This window comes from Motacilla alba, chromosome 1A, assembly GCF_015832195.1.
Source record: "Motacilla alba alba isolate MOTALB_02 chromosome 1A, Motacilla_alba_V1.0_pri, whole genome shotgun sequence".
NCBI lineage: Eukaryota > Metazoa > Chordata > Aves > Passeriformes > Motacillidae > Motacilla > Motacilla alba.
The window spans coordinates 57100413-57126226 of record NC_052031.1 but is presented as its reverse complement, the minus strand read 5'-3'; the positions used below and the strand labels follow the sequence as shown (position 1 = coordinate 57126226).

Genomic DNA, 25814 nt, shown 5'->3' with positions numbered 1-25814 from the left:
AGGCAATAACCCAGGGCTCCTCCTGGACAGATTCTACCCTGCTTGGCAGACAGTGCAGCTGCAGAGCTCCCCTCTGCATGCACTGGAACACAGACAGGAGAAACTTATCTACGAGCCTGTCCAACTCTCCCCAGAACACAGAACAAAATTACATTACAAGCCCTCCCACTCTAGGCTTTGCCCTCACACTCCACACTTTGTGTTTCCCCTCAGAGGACACTGAGAAGGGAAATAAGGTACAATTTACTTGAACCTTGTTTTCAACTTTATTTGACATTGCAGGTCATCTGATGTATTGTTCTTTTTCACAACATTTCCTTCTCAAATAATTTTTAAGAGTTCGGTATTTAGAGAGCATGCCTGACTTGTTGCATGCCTGTACAGGGTGGCTGTTTATCAATCTTAAGAGATTTTACATGCACAATACAGAATTTTCATGCTAGCTGTGTCATGCCTGATTGATAGCATTTTTTTTTAAAAAAAGCTGAGACAGTCCCAAGCATAGCAGTGGGTCAAAAGGCCTGTGGCAGAGGGCTTGATAAGGATTCAGAAGCTGAGATGAACTCATTTGCAAGGTATTTTTTTTCAAAGGCTTCTGAGTATACTGCACTATGGTAAGATTAAGTAAATGTCAGGCTGCCTAGAGCTCTCCCATAGGTATGTCTTCTGTTGCTGCCCAAATTCAAATAAACAAATTTACATATACTGTACCTTGAGCTGAAGCACCAAGTCCATGCAGTATTTGCCAAGAGGGTTTATGTCGTTCAAGATGAGAGCAATTATAATATCAATCCCATTAGACTCATGGGTGGCTATGCATGTCTGCAAAACAAGAGACAACAAGGGAATGGGGCAGGGGCAGAAGGGAGGGGAGGAGTGGGAAAAAGAGGGAGATGATACAACCAGAGGGAGGAAGAGGATATGCACATCAGCAAATTTCCAAAAGAAGGACCCAGAACTTAAAACACCTTGCAAGAGCAATGAAAGCTTTAGTCAAAGCAGAACAGCCTGAAAACACACCACAAGAAGTGCTGGGGGAGACTTGTGTGTACAGAACTAACCCAAACACTGCCAGTAGTGAAATACCCAACTGGAAAAAAGGTGGTGCGAGCTAAAATCTGCTCCCAGAGAATCCTGCAGGGCTTGGCACCAAGTGGTACCACTTGCAGACAGCAGCCCTCAGGAGCACTGCCAGATTCAGCTGAGCACACACCAGCCTCAGACATAAAAGAGAAGCTTGACTGCAAGCAAAACCAAATTTACACACTCAGATTCTTCAGTTGCCCTCAGCAGCCAGCATTAATATTGCTGTTACAGCACAAAATGTTCATGAAAATCAAAGTTTTTTCCATGTATCTGGACATGTCCTACAAAGAAGGATATTTCTGGATATGGAATTCAAAACTGTATTTGTGACTAGTGGTACTTCCCAAATGCCTTTACAGCTGGAGTTCTGGACCTTCTAGGCCTTGTGCATAACAGCCAGTTATACAAGAGCCTATAGCACTTTTTCCTCTGGCAGTTTTATAGGACAATAGGAAAGGAAAAGTCTTCCAGGAAGAAAGAGAGAGGTGGAAAATGAAAATGAGAGTGTGGGGCATTTGCCCCTGAAATACGTTGCATTAGACTTGCAATTGGTGTAAACAAGTGTAACTCAAATCCTGAGTAACTTCCCAGCAGACAGGTCTAAGTAATACAGTGTAATTCATCATTTCCTTTCATATCAGTGTTCCTCCAGTGCTTCTCACATAACTTAAATGGAGAACATGTTAATTTGTAATTTTTTTAATCTCCAGTCCTGTAGCTATACTTTTTTACAGTTGTTTTTCCCATCCATAAGTGGTTTAAATATTGCTGTTCAAAATTCAGTCCGCTAAAGGATTTCTGTTTGTTTTTAAAATATTAAGTAAAGGCAGCTGATTACCAGCAATGGCAGTAATAGCACTTTACATTTCATTGGTGCACATTAATGAAGAAGCATTAATAGTGCATGTATTTCTTCAGCTATTTCTAGCATAGAGAACAGATTGCTTCTGTAATTTGCTCACCACAATTTTCCCCCTGCTAATCCATAGCAAAAATTCTGCAGTTTCATCCACTATGACAACTTTACTGCAGTTCTCTTCAGATCAAATATGGCAGCATGTAACCACATCCTTTACCTTTCTACACTTCTTCAGCACGGCACTAAAGAGACTTTTACGAAAAGTCTCAGCTGTGTGACTTCCAAAGGCTGCACTGAGGAAGGCACAAAAGATCAGAAGCATGGTCTTTAGTGTCATCCATTTCACTACTGATACCATAATTAAAGATGCTGCCAGGTGGTACAGCAAGAGGGCAAGTTAAACTTTGTGGCAGTTATGTGAAATAAGGAAAGTAAGCGTTAGCAAGATGTATAAACACCAGCAAGGGCGAAATGTGTGAAAATGAAGCACACTAAAACACAAACAAGTCTGTGTTTGCAATGCACTTCCAAAACTCTGACTCCAAATCCAGTCCCACAAAGCAAGGTTTAAGCCATGGATATGGCAACATAAACCATGAAACTCTCTCCAAAAGGTCTGCAAACCCTCGGGGAAAGAAGAGGTACTACAGGAAAAGTCTGTTTTGAGCTCTAACTTAAAAGGGTCACTCAGACCTCATGAGAGCTTGAAGTGTGTTAAGTCTAGTCACAGCAGTTCCAAGTGAATTTATGTCATCAGGAATACCCAAAGGTTTGTGATAAGCACCCAGACAGCAACATTCAGGTACAGCCTTCTGTATCCAGAAGTTCTTGAGCCTACCTGGTTTTCATGGCACGGGCCCTGGCAATATTCCGTCAAGCTTTCCAGCGTCTGGTTGACAAGAGCCACGTTCCTCTCATTGATGTAAAGCCCCAGTAAGCCCAGCCCACCTGTGGTGCTCCCGCAGATGCAGTCCAAAAACTGAAGGGTCTCACAAACGAGGTTGTAATTTGTTTTATTGTTTTGATATCTTAAGAAATTCTGGTGGGTGGAGGAAAGGAACACAACACAAAACAAAACAAAACAAAAGGAAGAGAGTCAAGGCAAACAAAGTATTTTAGTCTTTTTTTATGAAAACATTGGAGGATACAATTTATAACCATATGACCACTGTGTCTCAGGTAATGAAGAACACTGCACTACTACAGAAAATATATTAGGTCTTAATGCAGCAGTTGAGAACTATTATCTGATTAAACCATAGAGCAGGGAAGGCTTACGAAAGTGAACTTGGCAAACATCTGCACTGGCCTTAAATGTCTTTTATATGTCCTGCAGACCTGCTCCCAGTCACCCATTACAACCCTTCACTTGGAAGCTGCTGCCCCACAGCTAAGTAGGTCTGGTGGCATATTATGGAGCTCAGCTCAAACCATCCCAACCACAGCTGGAAGGGGAAGAACCACTCCTGACCATGGCACTGATGTACATTTGCAGAAAATACATTTTGCAGAAGTATTTTGGGGACAGTAATTTCTACCAAAAGAACTGATAGCAGGGACACACAGAGCATCTTAAAGCCTTCAATTGTGATACTTTGGGAAAGGGGCAGTACCCAGAAACTTCCTGTGCTCTTCAAGTCTGTGGTAAGTGATCTACCAATTGTGCACAGGAACCTTGCTAACAGGGACATTTAGACCCTGCTCAGTTCCATGTGGCTGTGCTGAGATCCCCAAGCAATTCTGACGATATAAACATTCTTCCAACACAGAACCCAAATAGTTCTTGAAAAGGGTTCTTTTATCCCTTGGACCCAACTTTTTAGACAGCCCTATTCTGAAATAGGGGCCAGGAACAGGTGTGTTTTTCTTCCCTTATGAAGGTGCAGCCCCTCTAATAACACCCCTATAAAAGCTCAGCTCAAAACACTTTACCTGGAGCTCTCGGTTGTGGTTCTCACACAGCAGCTGAAGAAATCTCAGTATTGGCTGCATGATTGCAATGGCAGGGCTCATGATTGCTTCTTCTGCAGACTTCTCTTCTGCATTTGCAGCATCTGCTCCTGAGCCCATCAGATCTATTTCTGGGTCCATTTCTCTTCTGTACACAGAGTAAGCCTTGGAGGTTGCAGAAGACGCTTCTGTTAACTGTCCTTTCATTCCCTCTTTCAGATGCATAGTTGAATCCTTAACTGAAAAGAAGATAATTTTCCTTCATTTTTGAAACTCTTTCTCCCCATTTGATTAAATAATAAGAAAACAGTAATAATGAATGCAACTTTTTCTTTGTTTTGTCTAACTCTTCAAAGACCTCTAGGCAGCTCACAAAGAGTATCAAAGCAACATTGATGCAGGGATAGCACGTTCCAAATAAACCACAAACCAGAGTGAAACAGAACATTAACACAAAAAGCTCTACTATTTCTCTCCCATATACAATAAATGATGAGAACAATGGGAAGACCACAGGGTGGGAAATCAGCTCCTGTGCCTGCTCTTGTGAAATATCCCCAATAGCAGCAGCCTCAGCTTCTGCTCCTCTAAAAATATGGCTCAATATCTTTAATTGATGCAAACTGGCAGAGCTTCACTGATTTCATTAAAGCTAATTCCTTGTGGCCAACCTGAGATGGACTGTAATTCAGAGAAAAACAGGCAAAATATACAAATTGGAAATGATTAATATTAAAGCTTATTGATCAACTCAGCAGAGCATCAGTGGTGCAGCACATGCAGTGTCAATATAATGCCCTGCTCCCCTCTTTCCCAAGGGTGCCTCCTTACCTCTCTTTTTGGGAACAGATATGGAGAGGTCGCTGTCATCCTCCTTCTTTTTGCTCCCCAAATCAATAGTGTTCACTGTCACTGTGGATCGGATCTCCTGCTGAGCAGCTTTCATGCGATCATACAGCACTTTAAAGAACCTCTCTGACTTTTTCTGCTCCTTTAGTTGCTGGTAAGTCGAATACTGAAAAAAAAATTCTTTAGATATCAATCTTCTAAGGAAAAAGAAATACAAAACCACACCTTTTTTTTTTTTTTTTTTGTGAAACAAATGATGAATAATTACTTCACTTACACAGAACAAATGTTGGCTACTGCCTAACCACAGGCCTGTTCTTTCACAAAGTGATATACAAGGCTGGTAACAAAGGCTGATGATAATATTTTAAAATTTGGGTAAAATAGTGAACTGTGCTATTTGCAGTCTTTTAAATGTCATAATATTGTACTTGAAGTTAGATTACTTTGTGACACTCTCCATTTCTCCAGGCTTACTAGTCATTATATTTCATCTACAAATAACAGTGAAAAGTAACTTATTATGTAACGACAAGAGAAAGCATGGAACATCAAATATGTAATATTATAGCTGGGATTGTATCCATTTTTTGTGCTACGGACAGAATTTATTACTAAATATTATTTTAGGTTATTAATTCCAGTCCCTTAGTATAACTGTAAAGCAGGCTGAGGACCATTTGCAACAGTTTGCAAATAATCCAAATTCTCTCAACCTTCTGTCATCATATCAATTCTCTCTCTTCCCTCAAATATCTGATTTGGCTAAATCTGGGTGAGAACACCTAGAAAACATAGTTTAAAGCAAATATATAGAAAAACACCTAGAAACAATAGTTTAAAACAAATATTTTCTATCAATTGGGATACTGGTCTTCTCAAAGGACCATTTTTTTTTCTCTTTGGAGATTTTGATAAATGTCTCTGAAGGTTTCCAGAAAATAATGTGCTTTTATAAACTTTGAAATAATATAATTTTTAATTTTACGAGGACTGACATAAAATAACTGGGGATAATGCTCACATTGCAATGACCAGATTAAAAGCAGCACAGTGCTACACAGAGAGGGAGAGCTGAAAAAAATTTTCTTCTCCTGAAGAGCTACTGCATAGTAATAGGGCATATTTACATTTGTATTACAGTGGTACATACTCTCATGACAAGCTTCTCAGAGAACTCACAGCAAAAAGGTTCTCTTTATTTCTCTCCAGACCACATGCATCTGAGAATCAATATGTGAATAAGCAGATTAAACAAGTACCTGTGTTTGTGTATTTCCACCTTCAAGCAGCGCAATACCAAGCAGAATGCCCTCAGAGAAAATCCTGTCATTTCTGGTGTTCACTATCACATCTATGACCAGTTCTGAGGCACCTTCTTTGTCCAGGAGGCACTGGATATCAAACATGGTCACCCCAGACTTATCTGCATCTTGTCCTGAAAATCCACCTGCAAATTAGACAAATACACAAATACCATTCATGTTTGCTTCGCACACATACATGAAAATGAACCTATTAGTGGTGATAAAGCACACAATAGCAATGTAATAAATTTAATTTTGAAATTCTGTCAGGCAAAATTCCCTTTGATAAAAACAAGATTTTTGTATGAAACTGCAATCTTGGGCTCTAAGAATAAGAAATAAAACAAATCCCCAAGCCATTGTTCTGTCAGGATATTCAGACAATAAGTACGATGGAAAGGACACTGATTTGTTCACTTTTTTAATACCACTTTTGGTATTAAAAATTAGGTTTTGAACCCTTTTTTAATACCACTGCTGTATGCACTAAACTGTGAGTAGGGTCAGTGCTCTGAGACCCTTTTTAAATCTGCTCTTCAATCTCAGGCCTAATCTACACTAAAATTGTGTTCTGGTAAATCCACCCTGGTTATGGGTCTGACCTCCCAGCCAAATGCTTTTGCCAACTCCTAGATCATCATCATCACCATCATCCTCATGACGCTTTTTTTAAGAACACAGACTTGAGTTAATCCAAATTAAAGGTGTGGGTTGAAGAAATTTTACTAAATTGTATTAGCTCATTAAATCAACCACCTTTTATTTTCACAGATGATCATCTTTCCTGCTATACTTATTTCTCTAAAGATGTAACTGCGCCTACTTCATTAGTAAAAATACAGTACTGCTTTAATCAGCCAGTACTACTTTGATTAAATTGATTAAAATGCTTCAGACTTTGTGATGATGCATACACATTCACACTTTTTAGAGAGAACTAAAAAAATAGTAAAACTTCAATCTCTTATTTGTTAGAGAGCAAAATTTGGCATATAGAATGTTAAGACAGCAAAGATTTTCAGAGTCTACATTGAAATAGTAAAGGAAGAACAGCTGGGTAACATCTGCAGAAGTTGACAAATCTGGGCATGCATTCAGTGTGCACTGAAAATGCAAAATGCAGCTCTGACCTGGCTCTATACCTAGCTCCAGCCTCATTTCCTATGACATCCATTATTACGGGTTTTCCTAGAAACACTCTGCAGTAACTTCCTGTGGCTTCTACAGCAGAATGATACAAAAAATTAGCTTATAATGGACCTACAGAGATCATCTACTGAAACTTCTTGGCCACAGGAAGATAGGACAGGTTTATCAGAGTCTTGTCCAGTAAAGTTGTAACAAGAACTGACACATTCTCCAACCTCTCAGAAAAATCTGTTCCATTGTCTAACCAGTATTTTTGTGAAAAGTTTTCCTTAGATCTTTTTTATATATCAATAAAGGATCTGGAATGTCAAAAAAATTCTTTAATTTCCAGAAACAGCACCATCTCTCTTCAAAAGTTTCCTGCTTCACTGAATTTCTGGATGGGGATTTATGGGTACCTGCTTTGGTACCTCCAAATGGACCATCTGAGACAAGTGTGTGCAACTTAAAAATAGAAGAATCTGATACTACCTCTCTTCTAAGTGGTTACAGAACATATTTGATTTATTTACCAACTGAATGCCTGGAGCATGTCCAATGTGCCTATTAGAAAAAATGGTGCTGCTAATTTTGCTCTCCTGAAATGATGTGTGTTGATTTACCTCCCACTTGTGCAGTTTTGCTGTAGCTGGCAGACAGGGGCCCATTCATACCACTTCCATATTCCCCTTTAAAGTACCGATACAGGAGGATTTTCCTTAAAGTGTTGCCCTTTAAAAGAAAGATAAAAATAGAAGAAATGAGAGTTGTGGCAAATTTCCTTTGTTTGAAAAGCAATGTGTTTAACACAGATACATAATTTAGTAGGGCTTTCCATTATAATTAGTAAGCACACAAACAGGAAAGTTGTCCAGAAAACAAATATCTAACGGTCTTATCTAACAAATCCCAGGGGGAAAATTCTAAAATAATGCTGTATAAACTTTTTTTGAAGTTTGTTTTAAACTTATTGATTATAAATAAAACACCTCCACTTAGTAATTCTGACTGGCTATCTGTGAGATGTGAATATTGAAACAAGCTCCACAAATAGCCAGTGCTCTGCAGTCAGTGTGTCTGTGCCCTACCCTGCCATGGCAGCACTTTCTTCCTATTTTCTGCAGCTGAGTAGTACCACTCCCTTTTCTCTGATCTCAGATAATCCAGCTGATCATCTGAAAGAAGCCACATCACATAAAATATTAAAACAGAGATATGACATTTGATAGAACAGCTTAAAAAGCATTCTCTGTATCGCCTTGTTCCTTGATTTCCAAAACCACAACCAGTCAAAATTTGCATGCAGCTCTCTGAAGATCTTCCCTTTCATTTTATTTATGTTCTGCAACACAAGACACGCTGGATTGAGAGTCAGTGGTACCAATTACTTGGCATTTTTATTTTGCCTTCAGTCTCCACAGAACACTCAGCTTTACGGAGGCAGAAGGTGACACAACCACTGTAGGCATATGTGTAACCTCAGATTTCATAAAGAGGAATAAGCAAGGTCTCCAATGCTCAACATAGAAGGGGGAAAATGGTCACTTCAAGTGTTTGGCATTAAAATTGAACATTTTTTCCCTACTTTTACTAAACTGCTGGTTTTAATGGAAAAAATTCTAAAAAATATGTGCGCTAGAAGCATTCTCAGCATTCAGCAGCTTGCCAGTGCCTGCACATTAGTGCAGCAGTTAAGTTTTCAATCAAAACATCTCTGTGGCCACCACAGACAGCAAGCAGTGGGGAAGCAAGTCCCAGACACTCTCACACTCCCCTGCTAACTTGGCAATATTTCCAGTAGCAACCACACACCACAGAGGGGCTTCACTGCTTTATGGTCCTTGAAGACAATAGCCTTGCCCACCTGAAAAAAGTGCCAAAATGCAGGACTTTGTGTGCTGACTGACAATACCAACCAGCCATTCTTTCCTAGTTCTCCCATTTTGATGTTTTCATTTGACAATAGCCTGTACAGAATTCCCTCATACAGCCAAGGAAAGTACAAGGCCTACAGTAAAATATCAAAAGCTATAAATACAATAGCTGCAAGAAAAATAAGAAGCATCACCTACAGGGAGTTTACTGGGTGGATTTTCCAGGTGAGATTAATCCAGTGTGCTCTGCACTACAGAGCAAGAAGTCTCTGAGGACCTCACACAGAGAGAGATTCCTCCCCAGCCTGGTTGTGACGGGGTTTAACCTGGAGTGGTACAGTAATGGACAAGGTACAGTAACCATGATCATAAGCAATTTTAAGATGGGTAAGACCACCAGCTCCTCCTGCTCAACATCCTGTCTTTAGCAGGGACCAAAATCCAGTATCTCACAGCAAAGTGAACCTCATTTTCCTCATCTCCTGAAGAAGAAAAACATATTACTGATGGAAAAAGAGCTCCCACCAGAACTGATAAGCATGGACGAAGAAGAAGGCTAAAGCCCCTTTTCAAGCTTTCTCAGGCATATATATCACAGAATCGTAAAACTGTCACACAAATGGGATCACAGAGCAGAAACCCTTCCTAACTCCCAACTAGGACCCAATCCAGAATGGGCACTGTCTTGAGACATGATCTTTTCAACAGAAAGGCAGGCATTTGCTATAGCACTTGACTAACCACTCAGTTTGAGTCAACCTCCTCAACTAGCAACCTCTGCAGCCTGTTGATGACTAATGGCAAATTATATAAACAGTCACAGAGCAGTCATGGGAAGAAACACCAAAAGCCATCTATATATAGTTAAGAATGCTACCTGTGTCACAAGCTTTATTGTTCAAGCAAAATGGCCCTTATTTTATCAAGAAAAATGTTTAAAACCATAAAATAGCTTTTGACTAATAAACTGAGTGATTTAGCACTGGTGTCTGAATACCTCGAAGCGAGTCTCAGATCCTCCTCCTGCCTTGCTACCTTTAAAGACACCAGGGGATATGAAAATGTTTCTCTAGCTGGCTACAGAAAGGGGAATCCTGCTCCACCCATATCCAAACTAAGGAACAGATTTCATTTCTTCTTCCAAGAAGTCTTAATTATTAGGATTCCTGCTCTCTCTCAACCTCCCATAAATCCAGACAATAGTTATAGTTCCCAGAAGCCAAAGTGTCAAGAGTCAAGGATGCCATGTTTGAAAAGCAGAAATGTGGTGGAACCTCTGCTTTGCCTGACAGCTGTGTCAGAAATGCACCCCCAGGCTCAACCCACATATTTGCAAACTCGGGATCCTCATCTCCTCTGTGATGACCTCAGGCAGCCATATGACTTCCATGAGTCTTGTGAAATGAGCTGCCACTACAAAGAGCAGAAGAGCCCAGCCACATGAACTGGAGCTGAGAAATGCACAGAGAAACACCCAAGGAATGCATCAGAAACGCTCATCACCTCCAGCATGTGACTGTGAGGCACCATCCTAGAAAAAGCTGGAAAGACCCTCGTCCAAAAAAAGTGCTGATCCTGCTGGCATAGGTGTGTGGGAATGTTTTTACGGGAATGCCAGCAAACACAGTCAAGAACAGCCCCATCACATGGATGAGACCAGCTGCTGCCAGGACAAGCCAGACAGCCACACCATTGATGTCCTTGGGAATGGATTCCTAACTTAGCACAGCCACAAAATGGATACTGCCCAAAAGCAAATGATCACAGCAGCAGCATGAATAAGCAGTTTGCTGCAGCTACTACTGACACTTGTGGCACTAAAGCAGAGGCCAAAAATAAAAGCACACTAAGCAGTGCAGTGCTATCTTCCCCGATTATGTTTCTATACAAGGCAGAAGTCCTGGTCTTCCAAGCTGAAACTCTCCCCTGCTGGCTACAATACACTTTCTTTTATACCTCTTATTAGGGTATGGAAGTGACATGTAAACATCACTCAGCTGACTGCAATCCTTCCATAATGGCTAGAACATTGTATAGCTTTGGAAAAAACACACTGAAACATAACAGTCTTATTGTTGCTGATGAATACCACTGCATTGTCCCTAACAAAAGCTAGGATAAAGACTGAGGACACAAGAAGGCAACAACTGGATATTGTTGTTGCAATTTTAAATAGCTGGGGATTGACAGGCAAAAGTTTCCAATAGGGAATAATTATTCTAGTAGGAACATGTAGACACAAACAAATTCCATTTCCTCAGTCCGTATTTCATTATACTCGCTGGTCTTTAAACTTGATTTAAATGCCTTAATACAATGGTTTATTCACTTGCCCTCTCTGAGCCTGCAAAAGGCTGATTCCACATGAGGATGTGCCAGGAAGCAATAGCTGAGAGACGTACCTAAGGCTTATCATGGATACCTGCATCAGCACCAGCTCTCCCTATTACACCACCAAAACTTTTCTATCCTGCCTTATATAACTCTGCACACTTCTTAAGGAGTTGGAATTACACGTATAACATTCTGGAGACTGAACTAGAGGGTCTGGTGATCTCTTCTGGTTCTTAATCTGTACTAAAATAATGAATTGGAAATGCCCAGATTATCAGTGATTACACAGAAAAGGCAGCTACATCCAACCAGTGATACAGTGGATGATGTTGTGAGCACATTTCAGCATTAATGCAGGAAGACGTATGAAAACTAGGCTTATTAAATCTTCATATTTTAAAAACTTGCAGCCAAGTATAAAAGAGGAGCTGTTGGGGATCTCTGGTCTACTAATACAGATTTTCAGAAAGTTTGGAAGAGACACAAAATCCCAGAGAACTCTGAGACGTCTCACATGCAATGATACTCTACCAAAAGTACCAGGGTGTACTTACACTATTTAAAGATATCCAGCCCCCTGCCATGAATTTGATATCAATTCTGGGAGAGGCAAAGGAATGGCTGATTTTGCATTCCATTAACACAAAATTAAAGGAAATCACTATATACTGATGGCAGTTTTAATGTCGGCATCATGTTGTAATAATTGCCTCAACACAGGTTTGCCAAAACAGACCTTCTAAAACTTCTGAAGATTATCCTCTGCTTTTGCTAAAAATAAAAATATCATTCTGGTAAAGTCTGATAAACTGTGCAGTGTGACACAATGCTGTAAGGCAAAGTTTTTGATTAAGTAAGCCCAGAAGGACAGTTATCAAATGGCTTAACAACTCAGTGACTGACAGAATTCAATGTGCAATTTAAAGCAAGAAATCATAAACAAATATATGGGCTTCTAATGGGTAAATTCATGAAGTATGTATTGTCTGCCTCATTTGGGGCTTTTCTTAATGAAATGAAATCAGACAGAAAATAATTATTGTCTTTGGAGAGGAGACACACAAAAAAAAAGAAGGGATAAGGTCAAGTCACTGCTAACAATTTAGGCATCATTTATTAAACTGACTAGAAGTAAACAATATGAGTGTCATTATGTCCAAAACTCTGTACGTATTATTAACAATAAAAGACAGAACACACACCAAAAAAATGGAGGATTCTGTTCTAGGAGGTCATGACTTTGGGGAAAAATGAAAAGCCTAGGAGAAAAATCAGTGCAATGACAACTCCCCAGATCCCACAGTTCTGCAAAGGGTAACAAGAGCTGTTATGTGGGATTTGTGAGACTCTCTCACTTATTCACACGCAGGAGCACATTACTGTAGCAATACCACATCACAAGTTGGTGTCCACAGTTCAAGAATGCTGACAAACTGGATCAAGTTTGGAGAAGTTCCATGAGAGTGATCAGAGAATAAAACAAGTCTTTTCATCAGAAATTCAAGGCATTCAATCTACTGAATTTATCAGTCTTAGCATGAACTCTGTTTCTGACTATCTACATAAGAAATCCGATATAATGGATGACTTCAGTCTAAAGATAAAAGGTGCAAGACATACTGGTGAGAAGCTGAAAATGGAGAAATTCAGCTAGAAAAGAGGTAGAGGCAGCTGGGTTATTCAGCTTGTGGGTTATGAATTTTATTTTTATTTTATATAACAGTAGTGGCATTTAGCTATTGGAACAGCTTAAGAAGAGGTGTGATAGTCTGTACTGCTGGCAGTTACTAAACCATGACTAGATGGCTTCTCAGACAGAAACTATTTGAAGATCTTGTGGTCTACATTAGGAGAACAAGCTGAGTGAAAAAAATATGTCATCTCACATATTCTATGAAGATATCATGCTACCTTTTCCTGTAGTAAATATAGATGAGGCTTTCTATGAAGGCTGTTTAAAAGACACCTACTTCTAAATGTTTCTTGTCATTATTTATAAATGAAATTTCTATTCTACTTAGTCTGAGTGCCTGCTTCAGGATAATTTTTTTGGTTGTTGCTTTTGTTCCTGTTGTTGTTGCTTTTCACCCATTTTGTTCCTTTATTTCTCTTGGAGACAAAACATGGTGGAAGAAGGAGTTTTGTGCAAGTGGTTTCTGTGGAGACACCATAATTGGTTTTATAAGTCTTTAAATTATGATACAACCTGCTCTTGAAATGCAAGATGACACAGAAATCTCCCGTCTCCAAAAGGGATCAGCTGAGGCCACGGCTACCACACGCATGGTGTTGCACAAGCACAGGCTTGGAAGACAGCCCCGAAGTCCTGACTCCTATTATGTCCACAAAGTGGAAAATTTCGATTTTCATGATGCCAGCAACTTCCAGGGGGCTCACGAACTGGGGGAAGTTGTTTGTTTTGGGGAGTTGTTTGTTTGTTTTTACACAGAGTGAGCGTTTTCTTGGTTTTGATCTTTTTGCCACAAGATGTTTTCATAGCCAACTGATAGTTGAAAGTGATATATTTTCACCAATAAAATATGACACCCAACAGCACAGTTATTTGCACACTGGGGCGTTTATTCACACCAGGGAAAAAAGCACTTTCAAATATGAAGTTGGGTCCAGCTGCTGTCCAGCTCTGCTGCCACTAAAATCAACAGGAGATTTGCCAGCAACTTAAGTAGGAGAAGGAGCAGACATGCACTTTTCCAGGCAAAAGCATTTTATCCAAGTCTAAAAAGAAAAAAACAATCCAAAATATGCACCAGACTTCATGACACAGTTCTCTTAGGAGAGCAGAGCTGGCCACCCACACCTCTCAGCTGTCTCTCATTAGGCAGAGACACCCCACACTAAAAATGTGCCATTGTTCAATCCTACACAAAACTGGGAGGAATCCCACTTCTCGCAATACAAATTTCCTGCATCACAAATACTAACTGATAAACTTGAGGCTGTAACTAATGCAGAGATTCATTAACAGGTTCAGATAAAAAAAACCAAGCATGACCTTCTTTAAAACGGAACAATAGTTGCTCTAAAAAGGAGTTCATTTTTTAAGCAGTCTTTTAATTCTTTCCTCTGCAGTTCCAGGTTCCATAGAAAGGTGGAAGCTTAAGTGCCAAACTATTGCAAAACAACTGCTATTGCCAGTCCATCTTCAATATGGATAGGGAAAAGAATACTGGATACATCACAAAAAACCCACAGGTTTTGCCTGATAACTGTCCAATTTTGCACCCTGAAGAAACTCAGCAAAGCATCATATTAAGAGAAAGATTTTTTTTTTGGCAGTAACTCTAAAAAGTGGGTCCACTAGGAATACAGTGGGAGAGAAAAATTGTTTGGGTTAGTGAAAACCACAGCACTGGGACGTTTATACTTAGACTGAGAAGAAAACACTTTAAAAAACACAGTTTGATTTTGTAATTATATAATTTTTCTATTAGGCCATAAAGTATTAGAAGCTGCTGAATGGGGTTTTTTTTGTTCAAATATCAGATCTCTAGTTATGTATATATGCATTTATATAGAGAGAGAACAAGTCTTTGCTGTGGGCAAATATTATTATTTATATCTGTCACTTGTGCATATAAACTGTGCACTTACAAACCAGGTCATGTTTGCACCTCTGTAATTTTTCCTTTCAGACTTCCCCCAGTACAAGACAAAGCACTGAGATACACAATAACTCAAGTTCTCCACCACAGAAGGAAAACAATGTAAGATTTGATCACGATTATTCAAAGCATTTATGAGTGCACCATCAATAACAGACCGTAGGAAAAGACCAGATCTGAGAAGCACAATTTTCAAAGACTAAAATTATCTAACTCTTATGCTGCAGGGGGTAAACTTTCAAAGTGATGCACAGGGAGTTATGCACACAAATCCCATTATTTTTTAACAGGATTTCTGTGTGGAACTCCTCATAGTCTGCAAGGAAAGAAATTACCCCTAAGTGCCCTAATATGAATATTTACCAAAACAGACACTTAATTTCCAGATGCATACTTATGAGCACTACCGTGCTCTGACGTTTTATGAGGAATTTGTAACAGGCAGCAATGGAAAATAATAGAAGTGGCCAAACACCAATTTCATGACATTATTCTCTTTTGCCATATTGCTATTATGTTGAACTTCAAAGCCAGAGCATTACAGATACCTGATTTACTACCTAAGGGATGCTCGGCAGATGCAGTGCCTGCCCTGGTTTGGATCAGATACAGCAAAATCTTCACCTGTTGGCTCAGAGCTTTCAAGTTAGCTCAGGAGGCACTCCTGTATTTCAGTTTTCTACTCATTTTTACCTGCGCCAGTTCCACTGACTTCTTGACTTCTTCCTTGTCTACTAATAAAGATCACAAAATCATAGAATGATAGCCTGGTTTGGGTTGAAAGGGACCTTAAAGGTCATCCAGTCCCACCCTCTGCTATGGGCAGGGACAGCTTCTGCTATCCCAGGTTGCTCAGAGCCCCATCCAACCTGGCCTCGAACACTGCCAGGGATGGGGCAGCCACAGCTTCTCTGGACAACCTGTGCCAGGGCCTCAGCACCCTCACAGGGAACAATTTCTTCCTTATATCCAATCTAAACCTGCTCTCTGTCAGTGTGAAGCCATTCCCCCTTGTCCTGTCACTCCAGGCCCCTGTAAAGAGTCTCTCTCCATCTTTCCTGTAGGCTCCCTTCAGGCACTGGACGGCCACAATGAGGTCACCCTGAAGACTGTAGATGACACTTCAGAAATTCAGAATTTGTACTTATGTCACTGCTTACCTTTGAAGGAACCTATACACTTTCTAAAGCAGGTTATCAGAATTATTTTGCAACACAGGTTATAGGCTTTTCAAAATTTTTCTTTGGATTTGACATGATTTTTGGGTAGTACTAATATAATACTAAAAGAGTACTTCTCATTGGTTCTTAACAGTTTCTAGTCTTACTGTGTACATGACATTAAACCACATCCTGTGTCACTTTCTTCAACCAACAGAAATGTTTACAGTAACATGAATTATTCAGTTAGAAGTGCCCTATATGTCTATATTATTTTCTTAATGTGATTATAAAATAAACTAATTTTTCAGCATTCTTGCAAAATAATCAAAGGGCTTATGAATTGTCTCAAAACAACCCCAAGACTGAGTCAAAACCAACCATTTTTTCCTCCAGTGCCACTCACCTCAGAACACCACTATATTCAACACACGGAATTGCCAGACTCTGTCTTCCCATGATTTAAAGATGTGCTTTGGACAATGATCAGCAACCCTGTATCCAGAGTGCCCTGAGAGCCAGCCTGACAAAATGATCAACACACCTGACACTTCTGGGAAACGCCTCTTGCATTCTTAGATGGAAACAGATACTAAATTGTTGTTGATTTCTTGGATTTCAGGCATTAAGGGGAAAAAAAAACAAGTGTGTATATGTGTTTGTGTCAGTCTCCAAATATACTTGTGGCTAGTGCAAAGGAAAACAGCTGGTCAAAACATATTCCAGCAGCTTCCATCCACGCAGTAAAACAGGAACAGCGGAAGGGAACCAACCTTGCAGCAGTTCAGGGCAGCAGAAATATTTAAAGCGTTATCAGTGGAGTGTGGAAACACTGTCTTAGCACCCACCTTGCTGGAACACCAGGACAAATCAGCTCCAAAAAATAATGTGGGTGTGGTAAGGATACAGCAGGAGACGCCCTAAGTGGTGACTGCAGTGATGGGCAGATTGTCCCTTCACTCTGCGCTGCACAGCATGGCAGGGAAAACAAAGCACCCCCCTCCTTTTCTAAGCAGAGGAGAACAATTCCCACCTGGAACAAAGCCAGCTCCTGCACTGCTTTCACTACATCTATGAAATTAGGTGGCATTTCAGACAAACAGAAAAGTAGAGCAAAGTTAGAAAACACTACAAGTCTAGCACTTTATTAGTTATCCATTTTGACAGGGATAATTTGAAAATATATATAATTCATGTTCCCCAGTTTAAAAAAAAAAAAAAAAAAAAAAGTAGTAGCAGCTTGAATAAATTTCCAGTAAACTTGATAGGGAATTTTCTATTCATGTTAACTCTCCCAATTGTATAATCCTTTTCAAGATGATATCAGGATAATAACTGGCACCTGAAGTCCAGCACCTAAAATTTTGTGCTAGCATGAGAATTCCAGTCTACATTAAAAAAAAAGTCCAGAACAAAACAAATCATCCTGCCACTATGCTAATTTCTACTGCTCCTGGTCCTAGGAATAATACTTCAAAATGTGAAAACTGTGTGGCCAGAGCCAGAGGGCAAGAAAAGAAAAGAAAAGAAAAGAAAAGAAAAGAAAAGAAAAGAAAAGAAAAGAAAAGAAAAGAAAAGAAAAGAAAAGAAAAGAAAAGAAAAGAAAAGAAAAGAAAAGAAAAGAAAAGAAAAGAAAAGAAAAGAAAAGAAAAGAAAAAAGAAAAGACCCCTAAAATATGTGGATGGACTTTGATTGCCAGAGATGGAAAATATCAAATAAATATTAAGCAACCTCCTCTGGTAGATGTGCTGATTTTTGTCACATCCTTGCTGCTGACTCTCAGCAAGGACATAGCTGCTGACACTGGGCTGTCACCACAAGGAGCCACACCTCCTCTTCCTCAAACAGCAAATCCACTCCCAAGTAGCTAAGAAATAATGGCAATGCAGGATTAGCAGGCAAAGCCACACCAGAAGGAAAGGACCCCTTGATCAAGTGTGAGAACTGTATCATCTTGTGACTAAAACAACGTCATTCACCACCTGAGCACTTGTTCCTGCCCTGGCAAAAGCTGTGCTGCCACAGAGAACAGCTGGGCTCTACCATATCCCTGGTGTTGAGCTCCTCAGGGGGCTGGAAAAAGGCCTTTGGTAGGTTTATTGCCCAGCAATGAGGAACCAGGTCCTGGCTCAGACCCTGAGCTAGGCTAGGCTGCATCACCTCCCATTAATATCATTCTTAAGTGAGCAGGCTGAGCACCTCTCCAGACTCATTCAGGGATTATCCTGGACTTTACTCACTGATTCACAAACCTACAGTGACCTGGTGACGGAGCTGGTCTTTCTTAGCATATCTGAACTTTTTATGACAGAGCTTCTCTTCCAAATGACAGACAGACATTCTGATTTTTGAAGGCAACTTTTGCTAGGAAAAACCTCTCTTTTTCCAAAGCAGTTCACAATCCTCCCTTTTAAATTAGAGGCCAATATTAGCTTTTCACTTCTTAGAGTCTAAAATTTAATCAGTTCAAACAAATAAATCCGGTAACATTCTTTGAAGACTGCCATGGAAATAATTCTGACTTTGTGCAGCACTGCAGCATAAACTACTTCTATTAGCCAAAGTTGCTGCATGAAACTGAGACATTGTATTAAGAGAGTAGCATTTTGTTTTTAATAACCGTCAGAGATATATTGGCTGTCCCACCAGAGCCCAGTAGTTTTTTAAGTGTCATCTTATTTCAGGAGCAACAACAATTTAAAAATGCCAGATTTCCCAAGATCAGGAAAAAGTTATCTTCTATGTTGAACAGAAAAAAAAAATAACATTGAAGCCACTCCATAACTGATTGAAAAAATGACCAAAATTTGCTTGAAATTAAATCAGCAGTTCAAAGGTACAGACAAGGGGGAGATGAAGCCACATTTTCATGAGCCTGTCTCAGCTTTTCAAATTCCCACTACTAAAAAACAGATTCATGTTTATATAAAATTTAATATGCAAGCTGTTCACCCATAATATTAAATTGCTCCTTCAATATTTGCTAAAATTGTGGAGTTATTTATGTCCCAGATAAGACTGCAGCACATGTGCATTAGCTGTTTCATCATACCAGATTTTAGCATATATTTAATATAAAGCTGTTGCCATTATAATGCCTAAATGTCTATTGCTTCCAAGGAGAAATCTATTATCACTGCAACGTTCCTACATGCACAGCATGTAGCTATGGAAATACAATGTCATAGGCTTCTTTAGAGGTGTTAAGTACAGCACAGATTGACTGGGAGCCAGCAGGAAACCTGCTCTGGAAGTCCTGGAACAGCAATTTTTTTCTCCTGTTTTTCAAGGGTGCTGATATTCCCACTCCTGACATCTCTTTGATAAATGCCACACAATATTCCAACATCAGGGCTCAACAGCATTATGAAAACCAAGAATAATTTTACAGTTCCAGTAACTGGGAATTAAACTACACAGGCATGGCACCAAGTCAGTGCTTTTAATGGACACAAAACAAAACCCACCAACAGTTCTAGAGGCTACAGAACTGACTGCTCAGGCTATTCTGACTATTGGTGAAATCCTCTGTTCTGAATGCAGAAAAAAACCTTGTGAAAACATGGAGTAGGGTGAGAGGTGATACAGACAAAATTAGTGCTCTAAGTTGGATCAGTGACACAGTTTCATCTAAGTCCTGTGTTTTCAACAGGTTGCCATTTCCTAGAAGGCTCAGAGAAGTGCTGGGAGCACACAGAGGTATGGAAAAACTCTGGTATTACAGATTGAGATTGCTCACCTTGGAAAAGACACAGCAAAAGCACAGCAAAACTTCAATGGGGTGGAGATGGGGAGGTTGGGAATTCCTGTCTCTCCTCTCACTCAAAAACTAGCCCCCAATGAAATGTGAAGAGGATCAATGAAAAAGTGATAAAGAAGTAATTGTTAGCCCACACATAATTAGATGGCCATGGGAAGTCACCAAGGCCAAGAATTCAGCAAGACTCAGAAGACGATTTGGGCATGTCTATAGACAACAAGTAAAACCAGTTACAATAGCAAATGTTAAAAAAAACAACTATGGGAAAGAAGACAAAATCTCTTGCTTTAGGGCCCACAGATTTATGATCTTACTGTTAAGGATTATCCCAAGATTTCAGGAAGAATAGAAAACTTGAAGTCTGCCTGCAGTGGGGGTTCTTAGACCTTCTGAAGCATCTGGTGATGGCCACACAGCAAGAAACACTCTTAATCCTCTGGTCTGACCCTCTAGCAATCCACATGTGTTTAAAAGAGAACATGAAGTGTACCAAGTTGATTTGTATTGGATACAAAAACCAGTGCAACCCAGTGTAAATTCAAGAGGAAAATGGTTTTTATGAAATCTCTGACAAGGAAACTTGGAGAGCACTACAGTGATCCAAAATATCAGGTGGAACCCCGACTCAAACAGGCTAAACACAGAACTCCCATAGCAAGAAAACACGTTACCAAAATCCTAACATGAAGAAGATCTGCATTTTGTCTGTCTGATAAATATCCTTAGCAAAATAGTACTGGTTTATACAAAAAACAATGGTAGAAACACTTCAGCTTTTGAACAAAAGGCAGCTTCTTAGAGAGAAGCTCCAGGCTCTTTTCCCCAGTGAGACATTCTGCTGGTGTGGACCTGGGGACACACACACTCATTTGCTAAGCCAGGTGACTTCAAATTCTCCTTCTCACTCCCACAGAAGACTCTTCTGGTTTGTACTAACAAAGTCTAAAGTACCTTATCCTCTAAGGCACTAAAGAATGTCTCTGCATGGCAGAGACAGCCACAGCATCATCAGCCCTCTCAGCTCTGATGACAGCCTATGAACACCAGATCCCTCATTTAGCCCCAAATAACACTGACCAGAACGTCACCATTATTTAGTTCCTTTAATTAATTACTACTTCGCAAAGACTTTGTTACATAAATTGGTTTCCTATACATATTAGTGCCTTTCTGTCTCCCTGTGGGTCCACTTGATGATGAAATGGCTTTTTTTACTGCAAAGGACTGAGTGCCACTCGATGCCTCCACCTACATACTTAATGTCCCTCTCTGGCCTAAAACTCCTTGTAAGTAGAAGCAAGCATTAGTATTCTAACTGTGGCACCATGAGCTGCTGAGACTCAGCCAAAAGCTTGACAGATTTATATAGTGCAGAAGGGATGATGCAGGAGACCAGGAGAGGATCTGGATTTTGTCTCTCCTTCTTTGCTGTCCTCCATCTTTTTTCTTCCTCCTTGCCCCCTCTAAATTTGCCTTTTTCCTGCCTATCCCCTGGTTGTTCCAAGGACACATTATAATCCATGTGTCACTTGATTTGTAGCTTTTGTCCCTCAGTTACTCTGGCAATCCGGCCTCTTGTTTAACAAAGCAGCTCTGGAAAGATGCTGGGAAAGGGCAAGTGAACATTTGGGAAGGAAGCATCTGGTTAAAAGTTGAGTCTTTTCCTTCTCCTTCACACTTGAGTCACCAAGCCAAACTCCCAGCAGAAACACACCTGATGATTCACTTTAGGAAAAGCATTGGAAGTGACAGAACAAACCAAGATGAAGCAAAATGATGTCCAAAAAAATTAGACAGGAAAACTTTAAGATGGGAGCAAACTGGCAGATGAAAAAGTTCCAAGCATGGCAGCTGGTTCTGCAGAGAATTTTCCTCAGGCTTTGGTACATGCAGATAAGAACCTCAGACCACTGCAAAAAATCATTACAGACAAGAACAGAAACTCATCTTAATGAACATGTATTCTGCAAATCAACAAGGAGATGGGGAAGGAAGTAGGATAATTTTTGGAGTCTAATCTTGGACTCAACTATGAGAGAAGTCAAAGGAAACTGAGTATACCATGTACTGACAGAGGACCTAGATGAAAAAATGCTATTGCAAACCTCACAGCAGGATGTTTCTGCAGTGTTAAGTAGAAACTTTCATTTGGAATTTGCTTGCTGCAAAGCCCTTAACATTTTTAGCACAAGACTCAGATTTAATTTGAATAGATCTGAGCAATAGACATATTTACAGTGGCAAAGGTGTTTTATTTTGTTTTCACTAGCAGAATGCTCGAATGACTAATTAAAACCAAATTCTATTACCAAAAAAAAAAAAAAAAAAAAAAAAAATCAGAGCCAGTGCCTTTTTAAAATTACCTGATGTTTAAGGCAGACTAAATTGAGTCAATTTCTGGGAATGTGCGTGCTCTGACCTGTGTGAAAAGGCTGCCGAGGGACTGTGTACAGGCAAGACAGTTACCATGGATACCTCACTGCTTTAGGTGTAGAAGCTTAACATTACAAACAACTTTGCAGCATTAGGCTGCCAGCCTCATAAAAACACTGCAAAATAACAATGAGCTCTGAGATAACCATTATGATCTGCTTTGTGACATGCAAATATAAATCTTCTATCATAAGGCAAAAGAAAAAGTAGGATAGAGAGGACATGGCCAGATCTTGCAGGCCTCAATTTACAGTCTGCCCCAGAAAGATGCTACGGTCTTTGCATAGCACTGATGATAATGGGAGTGTGCACTACCTGCAAGTAAGCAGTGTGCCTCAGAATATTGTTCTCCTGCCTAAAGTTTTACCTAAATTAGGACTCCAAACATGAGGCAATACAGCACAGGGAGAGAGAAATGCAGTCAGAGTCAAAACCCCACAATTATTTTAGATTTTCCCTTTAACAGCACAAGTTACTCTGTAAATACTACCGCAGGGTTTATGGTTTCACCCACATTGACTGCATTGAAGGACAGAGCTTTCACATGACATGTATTATTCCCACATCCTTCCAAGAGCATGGGGTCTTTGTGGGGAGATGCTGACTATGCCTGCTGGGCAGTGAGCTGTGTGCCTACTGAATGCCCTCAGCCTCGAGAGTGGACAGAGATTTTTTAGCTTCACAAATGCAAGCCCATCTCTTGGCCTAACTACTACTGCACCTGTCACACAGACAGTCTCAATGAGAAAAGAAAATCTGCTTCATACCATTCTAATAGTGGCAAAAAGAGATTCACTCCTTCACACCAAATGATCTGATCTATTGATCCAATAGCCAATCATTTTTCAGGCAGTGAATGCATCTGTCTCCTCCTTCACCTCAAGCAAAGGTTCACAGGAAATCACTTGAGACGCTTTCTCCTGCTTCTGGTATTAAATTACACACAAAAGAAGTTCAGGTGCAAGTGGGGCTGGGGTTATGTTCCAGGGGATGAAAAATCCATCTCAAGGAGATTTATGATCATTTCAAGTATTCCACAGCCAGGAGCTCACACGGCTCAAAAGCAGTGCTCAAGAGCCAGCTCTTACGACATTAATTAAGATGCTCCAACAACAAGATTATAGATGTATTTATTGCAAAGCTGTGATGGCCAAACCCTTCCATGAGGCAGAACAGCAGAATGCTGTGCTGGGAGAGCTGCAAGTTACAGGCTGAGGAGCAATCAAGAAGTTGGAGCTGATGTGGGATGCAGAGAGGGGCATTCAGCTCCTGAGACTCAGCTGAGCACAGCTGTCCATACCTGCAATGTTTCATAAGCAAACAGCAGGTACCCCTCCAGCATTTTGCAGACATACCTAACAGAGCAAACTGGACTTCTTTCATGCTCTGTCAAATATTTTTGGCAGTGGGTGCATTCCCCTACACTGTAATTAATTTTGCACTGAAGGCACCCTGAGTTTTTGCCAGCACAGAACTATTTTTCAGCTTTCATGGCATAAATCAAAAGGGGCTCATCCAAATGACTGAAACCCTAGACCTGTGCCACAAGTGACCACCTTTCAATATCAGGCTTTGTGCCCATAGTTACAAGAAGGAAGAATGCAGATCACACAAATGGCAAAGTAATTGATTCTATCTGCAAACCAGGTAGGCAGATTTTAAATAACAGCACCAAGGGCCCACTTGGCTCTCCCCATCAGCATTTCTACTACAGCTACACGAGTTTTGTAATGGTCAGAAGCAGGTGCAATGACTGGGAAACCTTTAAACCAGCAAACACCAGTTTCCCAGAGGGCAAGGGTGCGAAAGTTCCTGCTTGTTAAGACTGATCCCACTGGGAGCTCTGAGCAGGCAATGCCAGCAGCAAGGGAACAAGGAAAGTGCAGCTGGAGTGATCCCATCATGGCTCTAATAACATTAGAAATCTTTTTACTGGCTTTAATGGGATTTGGATCAGGTGCCAAGGAGCCATCTTACATTCCCCTGATCTGTTACTCCTACCAGCACAGCAAAACAACCAAATTCCAAGCACCTTTTTTTGCATGTCTGCACTCCATGAAGGATACAATCCCCCGACATCCACACAAAAACAACCTCTGCAGTTGCAAGACAACTTGTTTCTTAATCTACTAATGAGATGAATTAGTGAAGTAGGTAAGAAAAGGAAGTAAGGAATTTTTAGCTTGGCATTTCCCCCTCTAACAATGTTGCTGCATATTTTAAGCAATCAACCATCCAAAAGAGGCCTGTAAGTGGCTAGAGCTATACTTACAACATTAATAATTTTAGTATCCAGAGAGAGGGAAACGAAGTGCTCAAAATGCACATTAAAGGCTCCCATGTAACAGTGCTGTGCTACATGTCCAAAACCACTGCTAATGCTGTATGAGCTGCAAGAAAAGCCACCTGATTTTTCTGGATTCTGCCTGTGCTACAGTTTAATATCAAAGGGAGTATTTAAACAAATGCTTCATTATGCACAGTGTTGGCTGAGGTTTGTCAATATTCCTTGCCCTTTTAATGAAGAAATTAAGTGGATTTACAGAAAGACATAACGTCCTTGGTGTTTTCCTAGATAAAGAATCCCACTCCTCCTCATTTAAAAGCTGCTAGCCTTGCTGTAGGTGGTAATTATCTCGAGGGTGAATTGCTGTGGTTACTGTCTGGCAACACCTAGCCCTGGCATATGTAATCCCCACAGTGTCTGGAAACAGCATTACATCAAACCATCCAAGCTAGTTGCTTACACAACCAGCTACACCCCTTTGAAATCTGTCAGCTCCAGAGATTTGCTGTGTGCACTTCTGCTTCTCAGACACCAGCTTCATCACTTAAATCACACAGGTATCAGCCTCCTTTAAAAATAAAAGTTGGAAGCATTGACCTTTAGCCTAACTTAAAATCTTAGGATGAAAAAAAATAAATCTACATATCAAACAGCAAAGAACTGCTTGGTTTTAACACCAAATCTGACTTCAGTTCATAAGAGGCTGTGGGTGCATCCATGCCTCACTATGGAGAGGAACCTCAGAAAACAAAACAAGACAGCACCAGAAGGGAAGCTGCAAAATTCTGCTTGTGAAACTAATTCATGAAATGAGTTAATTTGGAGCTAGCCCAGAGATCCCTAAGGCAGGGCAGCACTGTACACTGTAAGCAGGTATATCCCATCATTAAATCTAAGAGCTACGGATCATGTTCTTAATTAAAATCAGTTCTGCTGGGATCTCTGCATCAAAATTAAAAATCACTGAAAAATCTCAAATCAAACAAGGCGTTCATGTCTCCAGCTCTCAGGCAGCCATGTCATATTATGTGAAGACCTGTGAGTAAGAATTGTCTCGTGAAATCAGTGGGACCAGACATCAAGCAGGGACTGCTCAGCTCAGAACAGCTGTATCTGCAGCATAGCTGTGTGCTAAGCAGGCAACAGCCTAAGCCACAGAATCA

The 25814-nt window shown here is 40.3% G+C and overlaps 1 protein-coding gene across 8 annotated transcripts in view; it reads right to left on the bottom strand.

The window, feature by feature from the left end:
- Window positions 1-25814, bottom strand: part of ITPR2 (inositol 1,4,5-trisphosphate receptor type 2) — a 243926-nt gene that overhangs the window by 70075 nt on the left and 148037 nt on the right. For all 8 annotated transcript variants that reach the window (XM_038154646.1, XM_038154647.1, XM_038154648.1 and 5 more), the window contains 6 exons: window positions 7803-7911; window positions 6007-6194; window positions 4727-4910; window positions 3878-4134; window positions 2784-2984; window positions 712-822 (listed from right to left, as the gene is read on the bottom strand). In XM_038154646.1, coding sequence (XP_038010574.1) covers window positions 712-822; window positions 2784-2984; window positions 3878-4134; window positions 4727-4910; window positions 6007-6194; window positions 7803-7911 — 1050 coding nt within the window. The remainder of the gene's footprint in view (window positions 1-711; window positions 823-2783; window positions 2985-3877; window positions 4135-4726; window positions 4911-6006; window positions 6195-7802; window positions 7912-25814) is intronic.